At 46.4% G+C, this 13566-nt stretch overlaps 1 protein-coding gene across 1 annotated transcript in view; it reads left to right on the top strand.

The window, feature by feature from the left end:
* The first annotated feature begins 6 nt into the window (after positions 1–6).
* The window catches only part of LOC144114702 (palmitoyltransferase ZDHHC6-like), a 35864-nt gene continuing 22304 nt past the window's right edge, over positions 7–13566 (top strand). Inside the window, exons 1-3 of the mRNA XM_077648602.1 lie at positions 7–584; positions 1465–1556; positions 12261–12417. Coding sequence (XP_077504728.1) covers positions 321–584; positions 1465–1556; positions 12261–12417 — 513 coding nt within the window. The 5' untranslated portion in view covers positions 7–320. The remainder of the gene's footprint in view (positions 585–1464; positions 1557–12260; positions 12418–13566) is intronic.

The following is a 13566-nucleotide window of genomic DNA, read 5'->3' as shown; positions in this document are numbered from 1 at the left end:
CGCGATCGCTATTTTGCGTCGAACCACCTGTCCATCCGTGGTCGAACCCTTTGCAGCGACTGTGCAAATCGGCGCTTGTGAGAGGTGATTGGTAACGTTTTTAATGTCCAGACAGTGAACAAAATCAGACTATGCAGGGTTCCAAGTCGTCCTGCACGCACACTGACCGCCGTGGCAGGTAACGGACGCAAGGGACACTGCTTAGGCCCGCATTTTCTTAACACCGGCTGCATGTAGTCTTGCGGTCCTTGCGCGTCTGTTTTTCTCCTCGGCTCGGCATTTGGGTGTCATTCAAGCTGGATCCTCTACAAGAAGCCGAAATGGAGCCACAGCCGGGGGTGCTGGACATCCTGGCTCAGTTTTGCCAGCGCCTGGTGCACTGGGGTCCAGTGACTGCGCTTCTCATCATAAAATTCATTTTTTTAACCAGCCTGTACGTGACATCGATGTGGCTCTCGCCGTATGGCTCTACATTAGGAACCATCAACCACGCGGTTTTCATCGGCTGGGTGGGAGTTCTACTGTACAATTTCTTCATGGCCGTTGCAATGGGACCGGGCTTCGTGCCTCTCAAGTGGAGGCCGGTGAGTAGCGAATGTGACATAAGCATGCCTTCTCCGTTTAGTTTCACATTCCTTTCATGGCAGGAATAGGACACTTGAGTGACGGCGGGTGTGTCAGCGCGCCAGTAATTCATGATTGTGATCTGTTGGTTACAGCAGTGCCAGCTGTTCAGTAGTTTTTACATTAGTTTGGCTCGCTTATATGCAGTTACAGCTCCCTTAATCCCCTCAACAGTGCCTCGCGGTCGATTCGTGCGACTTTTAAGTACTGGACCCTTTATTAGTAACTCATGTTGAGCTGCTGGTTCCTCGCATTTCTTTGGGAACCTAGTTAGTGGCACGAACCTGGATATATTAAGTGGCGAGTTCGTGGTGTGTGATAGAAACTGTATGGTACAGCCTTCGCCAAAAGGGCATTGCCTCTGGGCCATGCCATGTGGCTCGTTAAGCATCGCCAGCGTTCCATATCTTGTGAAGGCGAGAGGAACTCTCGCCCTCACTCCTCCGAAAATCCGGCCGTCCACGGATATCGCAAGAGCCCCACTGAAGCAAACCCCAATTCGGCTCTAGAATATTGACAACCGCTGTACTACATAGCCTAGAGGTAGCCTTGGAATTGCTTTGGCTGCTGTGTAATTAGCATGGTGCGCTTTTTGGAGTGTTAAGCAGGAGCTGCAGAGGCCGCTCACGACAAATGCATAAGGCTAGAGAGTGTCGAACCTTAGAAAGTTGCTTGGCATGTTGGTATGCCTGATGCTGGCTGGCCTACCTTCTCATGTGTCTTGTGCCATATTAAGGGGATGTCCCTTGACATGTTAATGATTCTGTACCAATGAAGGTGCATGCCATGTCATCACACATTCACAAAATAAAAAGTTGGTTTCTTTGCACTTGCTTGCAGGAGCAGCCAGATGATGAGCAGTTCCTGCAGTATTGCGCCAACTGTGATGGATTCAAGACACCGCGGTCACATCACTGCCGTAAATGTGAAAGGTTGGCATTTTCAATGTGGTTTTAGTTGCATCAGTTAATTATCTGGTAAAGTTTATGGCCCCACTTATATTTTGTCATGGGGATTAGGCACACAGATAGGACTATGAACCATTGTATTGTAGTTTGTTTCAGCTTCTGTTAGAAGGAGCTTATCTAAAGCATCTACTGGCACCAAATCGTATGTGTTGTGGACAGGAATGTCCTTCCATGTAAAATGTAGTGTATTTGGGAAGATCGGGAGTTTGGTGTGGTTGCAGCGCAGCAGTATAGACATTAGTATTTTAAAATTGCAAAGTGTTTATGTGCACCAGACAGAGCCTTACATTCTAATAGAAAAGCCTGGCTTGTAAATTGTTCAAATGGTTTTGAAAGAATTTTTTAGGGCAGTAGTTTAACAGATAAGAGTAGACATTGTACACAGAATAGGCATTTGTACATGACCCTGATGATCTGAGCTGCGGTCTTTCATCATGCATGAGATTCATAGATTCTCATGCTATTCATCCTCGTGTCATCATTAGCCTTCTCCATGGCTGTGGAAGCATTGTTACCAAGTGGAAACGCTGTGGAGGACGTAAAATATCCCAAGACTCCAGAAAGAATCTAAACCATTGATGGAGTAGCTAAGAAAGTAGCTATTATGACTGGTACTCTGAAAGACACTTCTTTGTCCTTTCTAATTCTTCCGATGCAGCTGTGTGTTCTGTCCGTGTTTCTGCAGTGTGTGAAATGAATTAATGAACTCGGCTCTTAAGAAAACGTTATGCCACCTGTGCCTGTGTGTCATAGTTGTTAATAACATGTACCAGGGATAATTAGGTCCACTATATGTAGCCTTCTGCTCGTACGTATCCATTGTTTTAATTCACACTTATCAACAAGTAATTAGTTTTTGCAGAAGTGAGGGTGTGAAATAATGGTGAGGGATTTGAAATATCTCTGGAGGAGTTCCCATCAAAGAGGAGTTGCCACATCTGTTTGCCAACCTTCATTGTCATTGAATGGGGCCTTTGTATTTAATGCTGCGAGCCATACTGTCTGAATGTGTTACTATCTACTTCAGGTGCAAAGTTCATTTACCTACATTAACTTTCTTTGTAGGTATTGGTACATAAAAAAGTGATGAGGCTATAAAAGTTCTTATTGTCAAGTGTTAATGAAGTATACATACCTAATTTTAATTGGATGTTCTCTCTAATGTTTCATAAGACATTACAATACAAGGATCACCATGTGGTATTTGTCTGCAAGCTAATTTATAATTTAATTTCTTCTCTCATGCTGTTTAGGTTCCATCTGCCAGATGATGGCTGTGACGTCAAAAGTGTCGTTTGGTCACATGTGGCATGAAAAAAACTTCAGTATGATTGGTGATACCGAGTTTGTTATCATTCCGGCTTTTGAAGCAGGCTGGCTTAAGCGTTACGAATCATAACGATGTGTCAGTGATTATATTGATGTTTTTTCATTCCTCACGTCACCTAAAGCCACCTTTGACGTCACAGCCATCATTTGATTGTTGAAACTGAAACAGCATCAGAAAAGAAATTCAGGTATAAATGTTTTATCAGCCATAGGGGAATACCACAAGGTGTTTCATATGTACTAACTAATGTTTAACTCATCATTACAAAGAAGAAAACAAGCAAGCGTATGTTTGGTGTCCATACTTCTTTAACAGTTTAGTATCAGAAAATCACATTCTGGAAGTGAGGGGAAGGTCAGTGGGTAAGAGTATGCATAGAGCATATTTGCATGCTCTGCTTCTCAGGAGCATTAAGTTCCTGTGCTGTGCAAGGTAAAAAAAATTCTTTGCTTTCAGTAAGGTTGGGGGAGAAAAAGGATTGCTTATGCGTCTGAAGAGAGATTGCAATTGCACTGATGTATAGCTTGCCCCTTCACTTTCCAACCTCCTTGAAGTTCATTAGACTGCGAACCACTTCCCACTACCCCACTTCTCTGCTCTTATTGAGTCAGTACTGACATTGTTTTCAGTGCAGACTCCCATAACAAGCCAGCGATGCTGCATACTGCACATGCCCCATGTTTTTCTGTGAGCTTAACAAGGTGACCAGAATGCCTATAATGCCAAGTCTGCCAGGGTCAGCCATAATATAGCTAGAATTTTTAAGTGACCCTAAAACACTGTTTCGATTTCAGGAAATACTGCATATTAGGGCATCCTACAAGCGGTCCAAAAGCGATCTTCTCTCCCGAAAGAATATTACATAAATGCACAACAGTGGAAATAACAATAATAAAAAAAAAACAATATTTATCTTTTGCTGTTTCCCTGCACTTGATTTCTCCCTTCCACTTTTTTCTGAACTCGTGCCTCCAGGAGCGATTCCACACCAAGTTGCAGGTCCACCTATAACCCTCTCATACCACTGTCTTGAAAGGAGGTGGAGGCAATGAGGAGTTGGTGTGGCAAAGTCATGGTCTACAAAATTGCACACAGTTGTGTGAAGGCCTGTATTGAACAAGCGGGTCAGTTTTAATGACAGATTAAGAGAGCATGCCAGTTCCTTTGTTAATAACTAACAGGGAACATCATCTAGGTGTTACCCCTTGCTGTGTAACATGCCAATTATTTGCAAGCACTCAGGAAAGCTGCAACGAGAGGTTCTAGAAGTGCCAACAGTTGGAGGAAGTGAAACTGTATGAGTGTGGCATTAGTGCTCTTGATGCCGGAGGAGGCATAAAAAATGTGGTTGAAAAATATAGGCATTGCGGTAGATCCTGTGTTCAGGGCCTTTGTTCTGTACTTTTAGTTTTTATAGTTGTTGCAGTACTTGTTTTATGCATTGGACTAAAATTAACTGGCTTGCTGAAGTTGTGGCTCAAGCCAGCCTCAAAGGTTCAAAGAGAGAGAGGCTTCCTATTGCTAATTTTGTCCATGATGTTTTCTGATTGTAGGTAGTCCCATAAAATGTATCAAGAGCATGGTAGCTATATTCAGTTTTATCAGATCTTGACTTCATCACGGCTTCATCAAGAGCATCCAACCAAATTTTTTTGTCCACTTTGCTGTTTTCTTGAAAATATTGTTATTTCAGTAAAGTGCAAATGTGGTAGAGAAAATGGCTCAGCACAAGAGCGAAACTGCCATGTTTACTCACATGATGAATGTGCTCATGTAATATAGCACCAACTTTGGCTGTCACAAAGTACAATTTTTTTCCTCGTGTAATGCATGCACTCTATTATTTTGACTCTGTCTCCTGCCGATTATAGTGAATGCTAGCAGGCACCCTTTACTGAATTCTGAAAGAACTACTTAATATTATAAATCACCATCCGTCGAATGTCAACACTGCTGTACTTCATTTTACAGTACGAATAGCTGATAAAAATGTCTGCGAAGAATCTGAGGACCAATAGAAACCACACCTGGTCATGAAGGATTTCTCTGGTTTATCTGCCACATTAAGGATTGTAGCAGCTTCTTGCTTTTGGGCTTCGCGCTCAATGCTGAGAGTTGTTCTAGAACAAACTTTAGTTGGCTCTCTTTGGACAGCATTATGGGCAACTACGTGAGTTATACTTGTCGGTCAAAATAGATAGATAGATATCCACTTATTCAGATGACAAGGTCTATGATACAGGGGCAAGAGGCAGATATGCTCGGCCTGACGAGGCCCATGCACCCAAAATGCTGCTTGTATGCAGCAAAGGAAACAGACGTCGTATATATCGTTATATACAGAACTGACTGTTATACAAAGAAAAGAGCTGAGTGGTTGGCTATTTTCTGGAGCACGGAAACTGTGCAGAAGCGCAAGTGTTGTTTTATTCTGAAAGTGCATTGTGCTATGAAGTATTTATTCCACCAGACTACTTTTTGTTCCATTTTTACTGCTCCAGATTTTAAAAATATTTTGCCCCATGTAATGAATGCCCCCCCCGTGCCTTCAGGTTCATTATGCTAGTAAATACAATATTCATACCTTTTTACGTCTCAGTAAAGCATTATTGCAAATTTGTAGTCATCTGTTCATTCGTTTGCTCGAGTGTGAATTTTCCCTCATTCTGTTACAGTTAAGTCTTACCAATGAGCCAAAGTTTTTGAGTTAAAAGTTTCCATTATCTGAATTCGTGTAAGCCATTGTTAGGAAAGGCTACCAATGCCTTGTCATTTCTAGGTAACCCCGTGCTTTTGGGAAATCACAGCAAACTGTCTTATTTTTGATGAGAGCCAATCCTGTGAAGCAAGGCCTTTGTTGAACCTCTCCATTTCCTCCGTAGGTTTAGGTTTTAAATAGCTGCAAAGCTAGTACCAGACTAGAGGTTGAAAGCTATGGCCATTAGCTGAGGAACGTGCAGCAGAATACAAAGAAACAGTATATTTTCTGTGCTCTTGGCCTATTTCTGTAGGTGGTGGTGGTTTTACCTGAAAAAGAAGGAAAAAGAGGATGATGGGCTTGGTTTCAGAAACTGCCTCATTCAAGTTGGGCGCCTGAAGAGCAAGTGGTGAATAAAATAAAAAATGAATAGTGTAAAGTGATAAACTGGGGAAGAAATGACAGGAAGTAGAGAGATAATGAAGTAAAGCAGAGATTGTTTACATACCATATTACCGCATACAAGAAGACGCCAAAGATGACGACTGGGTCTACGAGTGCGAGGCTGGAAGAGAAAGAAGCTGAAACGCAGGACTCTTTCTGGTTGACCAGTAAACCATTTTTATCTTTAAGCCCTCCTTGGGGTTCTACCGAGTTGTGACACTGGTGGAGGTGCTGGGTATGCATAGGACTCCTTCCGGCAGTTCACAACAGGTCCCGGACATCGATATGCCTGTCCATCGCGCTAGCCTAGCCGCCGCCCTCTAGGCCTTGCCCCGGAGTACAACCGTCTGCCGGGCGACTCTTCAAACGTCAGTTTGCCAGGTCTCCCAAGCCATGGCACCTTCCACCCCTACGCCGGTGACTCTTCATAACACCAAGGTGCCAGGGTGCTTCCGCGGGAACGCGTTTGAAGGTGTGAAAGACTGGCTCGACCAGTCTGAACGAGTGGCCATGTTCAACCAGTGGAGAACGGACTAGAAGCTTTGCAACGTTTATTTTGCCATTCGGCATAATGCTAGAACTTGGCTTGGAAGCCACGAGGTCAGGTTGTTCACATGGAATGACTTCCACCGCCAGCTGGTGGACACTTTTGCGAGTACTGATCGAAAAGAGAATGCGTTGCACTTGCTTGAAGTGCGCGTCCAGAAGCCGAATGAAAGCGTAGCTATGTTTGCAGAAGACATGGCTCGCCTTTTTCGCCGTGCCGACCCTGATATGAGTGAGCAAAGGAAGCTGTGGCATCTCATGCGTGGTGTCAAAGAGCAGATGTTTGCCGCTTGGTGCGCAACCCACCTCAAGCCGCGAGTGAGTTCGTGAAGGACGCTACAGCTATAGAGCGAGCCCTCCAAAAACGGTGCCGCCAGTGCAGCTGACCCTTCAACGGTTTTCCGACGACTGCGGCGGCGTTCACTGCAACCGATAGGACCACTCTTCGAGAACTCAATCGAGAAATTGTCCTTGAGGAGCTGCAGCGAATTATTGCTAGAGGCCATCGCAGCAGCTGTGAGGAAAGAACTCCGGTACGCCCTGTCACCGTCTACGCCATACCACAAGTCTCACCCAGTTGACAACGCGGCAGCCTGGTCTGAACCGTACCACGCGCCACAACCCGACAGCAACGTTGCCGTCATTCCTGCACTTTACTACGAGCCGCAACCCGCGAGCTATGCAGCAGTTCTTCGTCACCCGCCGCCAGACCACGACCTACTGAGCCCACTGAGCCATCAGCAGACTCGATTCTTCCAGGGGCCTCAGTGGGCACCTCCCGGCCACTCTCAACCACGCCGAACTGACATGTGGCGCTCTTATGACAGCCAACCACTCTGCTTCTACTGCGGACAACCTGGCCATGTATATCGGTACTGTTGCTACCACTAAAAGGGGCAGGCCTTTCTGCCTGCTTCTGCTCGCCGGCATTTCGATGCTGGCCCTGCCCAAATCGAGGACCCTCCTCCGCTCAGCAGGGAAGCCGACTCACTGGGCTTCCGCCGCTGCTCCCTATCTCTACAGCGTTATTCTTCGCTGACGCGTCGTAGCGATGCTGACGTTAGCGGGCGGCGGACCCCAAGCCCTCGCCGGGGAAACCAACAGCCGCAACCTCGTGAGGGGAGGTTGCAACCAGTCGAAAAGTTTCAAAGCCCTCACTTTCGCCGCAATTGCTGACCGCAACCTGTGATTCTCACACCGCTGTTCCCATTGACATTGCCGCACTAACACCAAAAATACCGCCTATATTACCACCGAAAATGCCGCACCAGATGAGCAGCCCCGACGGCGAAACTGATAGCGCCGACCTTGCCGCACTTCCGCCGCAAATATTGAAAGAGACAAGCAATCCAGACGACGTTGTTAGCGCTGACCTCGCCGTTTGCATTGACGGGCTGGAAGTACAAGCTCTGGTGGATACCGGGGCTGATTTTTCGATTATTAGCCATAAACTGGCTGACACGCTGAGCAAAGTAAAAACCAAATGGATTGGGCCAGTAATAAGAAGTGCAGGGGGGTCAGCTACTGGCACCGAGTGGGAAGTGCACTGCCCCAATAGGAATAGGAAACTCAGTGTTCGTTGGCAGCTTCGTTATTCTCTCTGACTGCTGCAAAGACCTCATCTTGGGCATGGACTTTCTGCACCTTCATGGGGCTGTAATGGCTTTCGGGACAACGTCGTTGCCTTCACCAAAAATCATGGAGAACTTAGTTATGCGGAACTGCCACTGATGCCCTTATGCATCACCACTGAGACGGTGACGTTACCTCCGCGATAATGCTCTCTTGTTGAAGTGAAGTGCGACGTAACGCATACCGGCGATGGTGTCGCCGAACGGGCAGTCACCCTGATATTCAGCTGAGGTGTTTCTATACCTTGAGGGCTAGTCAATTTAACCAATGGGCACACCGAAGCGCTGCTGATAAACTTCAGCAACGAGCGTCGGCAAATTCCGAAAGGCACAACTGTGGCCTTTTTCGACAGCCTCCCAAGTGGGTAGGACTGTTTTGTGCTGCAACAGGAAGGATCAGTGAGCAAGGCACCCGCAGCCATCGTCGATGTGAGCCCAAAATTGTCTTCAGAACAGGAACGCCTTTTGGATCTCATAAATCACTTTTGAGACTGTTTTGCTTCAGAATCGCGGATCGGCCAAATGCCTTTGACCAAACATCGAATTGTCATGGATGACGCGATTCACCCGATTTTACAAAATCCTTACCGTGTGGCTCTGAAAGAACGTGAAGCCTTTTAGCACCAGGTGGCCGAAATGCTTAGAGACAACGTTATCCAGCCTTCACAGAGTCCCTGGGGTGTCCCCCGTGGTACTTGGTAAATAAAAGGACAGCAGCTTACTATTTTGCATTGACTACTGCAAGGTCAACCAAGTGGCCAAAAAAGACGTGTACCCTCTCCCTCGCATCGATGATTCCCTTGATCGGCTACGAAATGCATCTATGCCATTTGCTAGCTGTGTTTCAGGCCATACGATCTGCGGCCCTCACACTAAAACCCGAGAAGTGCCACTTCGGTTACGAGGAGCTGCAATTCTTAGGACACGTCGTTAGCCAAGAAAGTGTCCGGCCTGATTCCAAAAAGCTCTCCGCAGTCGGCAAGTTCCCAACGCCTACGGACAAAAAGACGTTGCGGCGCTTCCTGGGGCTTTGCGCCTATTATCGTCGATTTATTGCTGGCTTCTCACGAATTGCCTGGCCATTAATTTCACTGACACACGACGACGCTGTCTTTCGCTGGGGTGAACGAGAGCACCAAGCTTTTAATGAGCTCCGGAGACATCTACAGATGCCACCTGTCCTGGCGCACTTTGATGACGACGCCCCTACCCTGCTTCATACTGATGCGAGCAATGTGGGTTTAGGTGCTGTATTGGTGCAGCACCAGTATGGTGTGGTAAATGTAATTGTTTATGTCAGCAGGACTCTGTCTAAAGCAGAAGCGAACCACTCGACAACAGAAAAAGAATGCCTTGCAGTGGTATGGGTGGTTATGTATGGGTGGTTATGAAGTTCCGCCCTTACTTGTGCGCTCGCCCCTTTCAAGCCGTTAGCGACCATCACTCTCTCTGTTGGCTGACGAACTTAAAGAGGACCGTTCAGGGAGACTCGCGTGTTGGAGCCTTCGGTTACAAGAGTTCGACATGACGGTTATTTACGAATCTGGAAAGAAGCATATGGATGCTGACTGCCTTTCGCGAGCACTGGTCGAACCTTCCACCATGACCGATGAAGACACTGCCTTTTTAGGAGTCATAGATGACGCAACTCTTTCCCAGCGGCAGAGAGAGGACCAGGAATTGCTCCCTCTTATTGATTTCTTGGAGAAGCGAATACGGTTGGGCCTAAGATTTTCGCACGCAGCCTCTCTTCAGTCTTTCTCGCAACGACGTAATTTACAAGAACTTCCATCCTGGGGGGAACAGTCATCTATTCATCGTCACAACAGCTCTCCGCACGGAAGTCTTGCAAGTGTGCCACGACGAGCCAACTGCCGGCCACCTAGGCTACACCCGCACGTTGGCTAGAGTACAGCGCAGATACTACTGGCCGAAACTGCCGGTGACAGTGAAGCACTATGTATCGATGTGTGTAGACTGCCAATGCCGTAAGTCACCCCCTGAAAAACCAGCCGGCCTACTCCACCTTCCTCAAGTGCCAAAGACACCTTTCAAGCAAATTGGCATTGACCTCCTGGGACCATTTCTGACGTCTACTGCCGGGAATAAATCGACAATTGTCACCACCGATTATCTAACTCACTACGCGGGGACAAAGGCTCTGCCCAGGGGTACCGCTGCCGAAGCAGCTAGTTCTTTGTTGAGAACATTGTCCTCAGGCGTGATGCTCCAGCACTCATTATAACTGATCGAGGAACTGCATTTACGGCCGAGCTTTTGGAAACCGTTCTCCGCCTCAGCAGTACCAGTCATCGTAAAACGACGGCCTATCCCCTCAAACCAATGGTTTGACGGGACGCCGCAATAAGACCATCGCAGGCATGCTTTAGTTTAGACGTGGACCACAAGAATTGGCTTTTACCTTCAAAGAAATCCAATATTACCAATTCAGCCATGCAATCTTTCCTAAGCCCTGCAAGGGTCTCACGAAGGCGGAGGAACGCTTACTCCTTCGCCTTTGTACTAAAACACTGCTGTGCCCAGCGGTCATCAAACATTTCGACCCTGTGTGCACGGGAGTGCCCGCACTGTAGGGAAAAGTCTTCGGACATTTAGTGCATGGTGTGGGCATGCCAATCAACCCCGCACCTTCCACCTATCCCCAACCCTACTCGGGAGGACTGGGAGGCGGCCCTGCTCGGCTGCTCTGACCTGGCGAGCCAAAAGGCCCTGGTCGGGCATGCCCGAGCAGCAGCTACAGCCAATTGGCTCCTGTAATGAGCAGCCCACCTAGTGTTTGTAAGGAACGGCCCCTTAAGGACCGCTCCACTCGCTCCCTGTACATATTTTTAAAATAAACTTTTTCAGTCAGTCGCAAGAATTTCAACAAAATTCTTCCCTACGTCACGTTCGCCTACAATACGGCACGACAAGACACCACTCGCATGATGCCTTTCAGCCTTCTTCATGGGCGACCAGTGACAACTATGCTGGATGCCATGTTGCTGCCGAGTGCCGATGGCGACGATGTCGGTCAGGACGTCGAGGAATTCGCACAGCGCTCAAAAGAAGCTCGCCAACTAGCGCGTGTGCGCATCGGAACTCAGCAGGAGTATGATGCACGATGCTACCATCTTCGCCACAGACATGGTATGTGTGAACCTGGTGACAAAGTGCGGGTCTGGCCGCCTATTCGCCGCCGTGCACTCTCCGAAAAACTATTACGGCGATACTTCGGGCCCCATGTTGTGCTGAGACGTTTAACCGACGTAATGCATCAGGTGGTGCCAGACGGATTATCGACATCCTACCGACGCCAGCAACAAGTCGTCGTCGTCCATGTTGTACGTATGAAGCCACACTACTCGGACCGATCTTGATCTACTTCCTTTTGTTACCATCGAGACGATGCTTCCTGAGGATTTTTATAGGTTGCAAAAATGTCGTGCAGTAATTTTGCTTGTTTTACTCTATCTGAGTTGTCCCATTTCCCACTCAAAACAAATGTAGTTATTGCACCAGTTGGCTGATAATGTTTCAGTGAGCATTATGTGAAACAGATTATGGTTGTCGCTCGTGCTTCAGATACCTATGGTAGCTTAGTGACCACTGAAAAGGCTGTCTTCTTCTGTTATGTAGTACTGAAGGACAGTGGTATTAAGGGGTACCTCTTGGCCATGTTTATGGTTTTGATTACTGAATGAGGTTAATTGTCATTCAAGTGGATGTTGGAGATAAAAAAGCCATCATCATTGTTTTTGATTTGCAGCTGCTATGGAATATAATGGCATATGCTGATGACCTATTGCAAAGTACACAGTAGGTGGGATGGGCGCTGTCAACTGTGCATAGTGTGGCGTGCCTTCTGCTTGGCTGTTAGGTTTTATAGTAGTAACATGTACCAACTGACCTAACAATGCATTTTTGTTCAGATGCAGCTTGTTGACAAAGGTTTAGTTTTCCACTTTTGCTTTGTTGCTCAGTGCATTGAGGTTTGCATGACTTGGTCTGGTTTTCAGGTGCGTGCTCAAGATGGACCATCACTGTCCTTGGATCAACACATGTTGCGGGCACCGTAACCATGCCAACTTCACGCTTTTCTTATTCTTTGCTGTCTGCGGCAGCTTACATGCCACAGTGCTGTTGGTTATGGGCCTGTCCAAAGCCTACCACAGGGTGAGGGACTGTCTGCTTTTCCCAAAATTCATACTCTGCTGCTGTGGTGTAAGGCTAAATGGCTGAGTAAGAGAGTTAATGGAAACTCAGGCTCATTACTATATGAATGGATTTGAAGTGCTCCATATTTTGAGTTGTATAAGAAAAGTTAGTGTAAGTGCAGTTTTCTTAGTTTACTGCTAATAACTCTAGATAAAGTACCTTGCTACTTTAATGCAGATAACATAGTTGTATTCTGATGACCTTACTTACAGTCAGGTGCATTAGTTGCAGCTATTCTGTGCAGTCTGTTCAGTCAGTGGCTGGTACAATAATATGAGAGAAATATTTCAAATAGAGTAGCTTCATTGTTAATAAGGGATTACTGTTGAGATTTTCAGCCCAAAACCACCTCACAGTATGCAGACTGGCAACTTAATTTCTGTACTCAATTACAAAATTTTGTAGTGCCTCACTCTTTTTCTTACGGTATAAATCTGTGCATTGATTCTCAACATTGAACTTGTTTGGTTTATTTTTTGATACCCCTTTGTTGCGCTCAGTGTCAGTGACCGTTTATTGATTGCTTGTATGATGCATCGGCACTTTTTATTGAGTTTGAGGCTGAAAACGCATGCCCTATGGACTGCAGTAAGATAAGGCAGGCATACAACATGCTCAGCTTTTGACTACTTAATTCCTTTTAAAAAATGAAGGGCTTTCTTTAGCTACCTCACAGCACCTCCTGAAAGAGAGCTTTGCCAAATTGTTAGCGAAAATTGGTGAAGCTCATTTTTCAAATTCTAAAAATGACCCACAAGGAAAGGGTAGTGGTAGTAAGTGCAATGGTAGGAATGCTGCACCAGTTGTGCCAACCTGCACCATTGCATTAAACCTGCTACATGGTGCTACAAATAAATAGTGAATATGTGAGAATGCTACTGCCTAATGTACACAGGCATGACCTTGCTTTCTTCTTTCGATGCGTGACGAGAAAGATAATTGACGGAATGCAACCATGCCCCATTTCACTTTCTAGCCATTTGCCACCTACTGTTAGTACTCGGTATGCATGCGTTTTGCGCACCTGCCTTGATGGCGCTGCCATCACTGTCCAAAACGAATGTATGTGCAAAGAAAAAAACTGCTTTTAAGTGCTTAATTGCGGTC

Source organism: Amblyomma americanum, chromosome 1 (genome assembly GCF_052857255.1).
Source record: "Amblyomma americanum isolate KBUSLIRL-KWMA chromosome 1, ASM5285725v1, whole genome shotgun sequence".
Classification (NCBI taxonomy): domain Eukaryota; kingdom Metazoa; phylum Arthropoda; class Arachnida; order Ixodida; family Ixodidae; genus Amblyomma; species Amblyomma americanum.
This window is presented reverse-complemented; position numbering and strand designations above follow the sequence as displayed.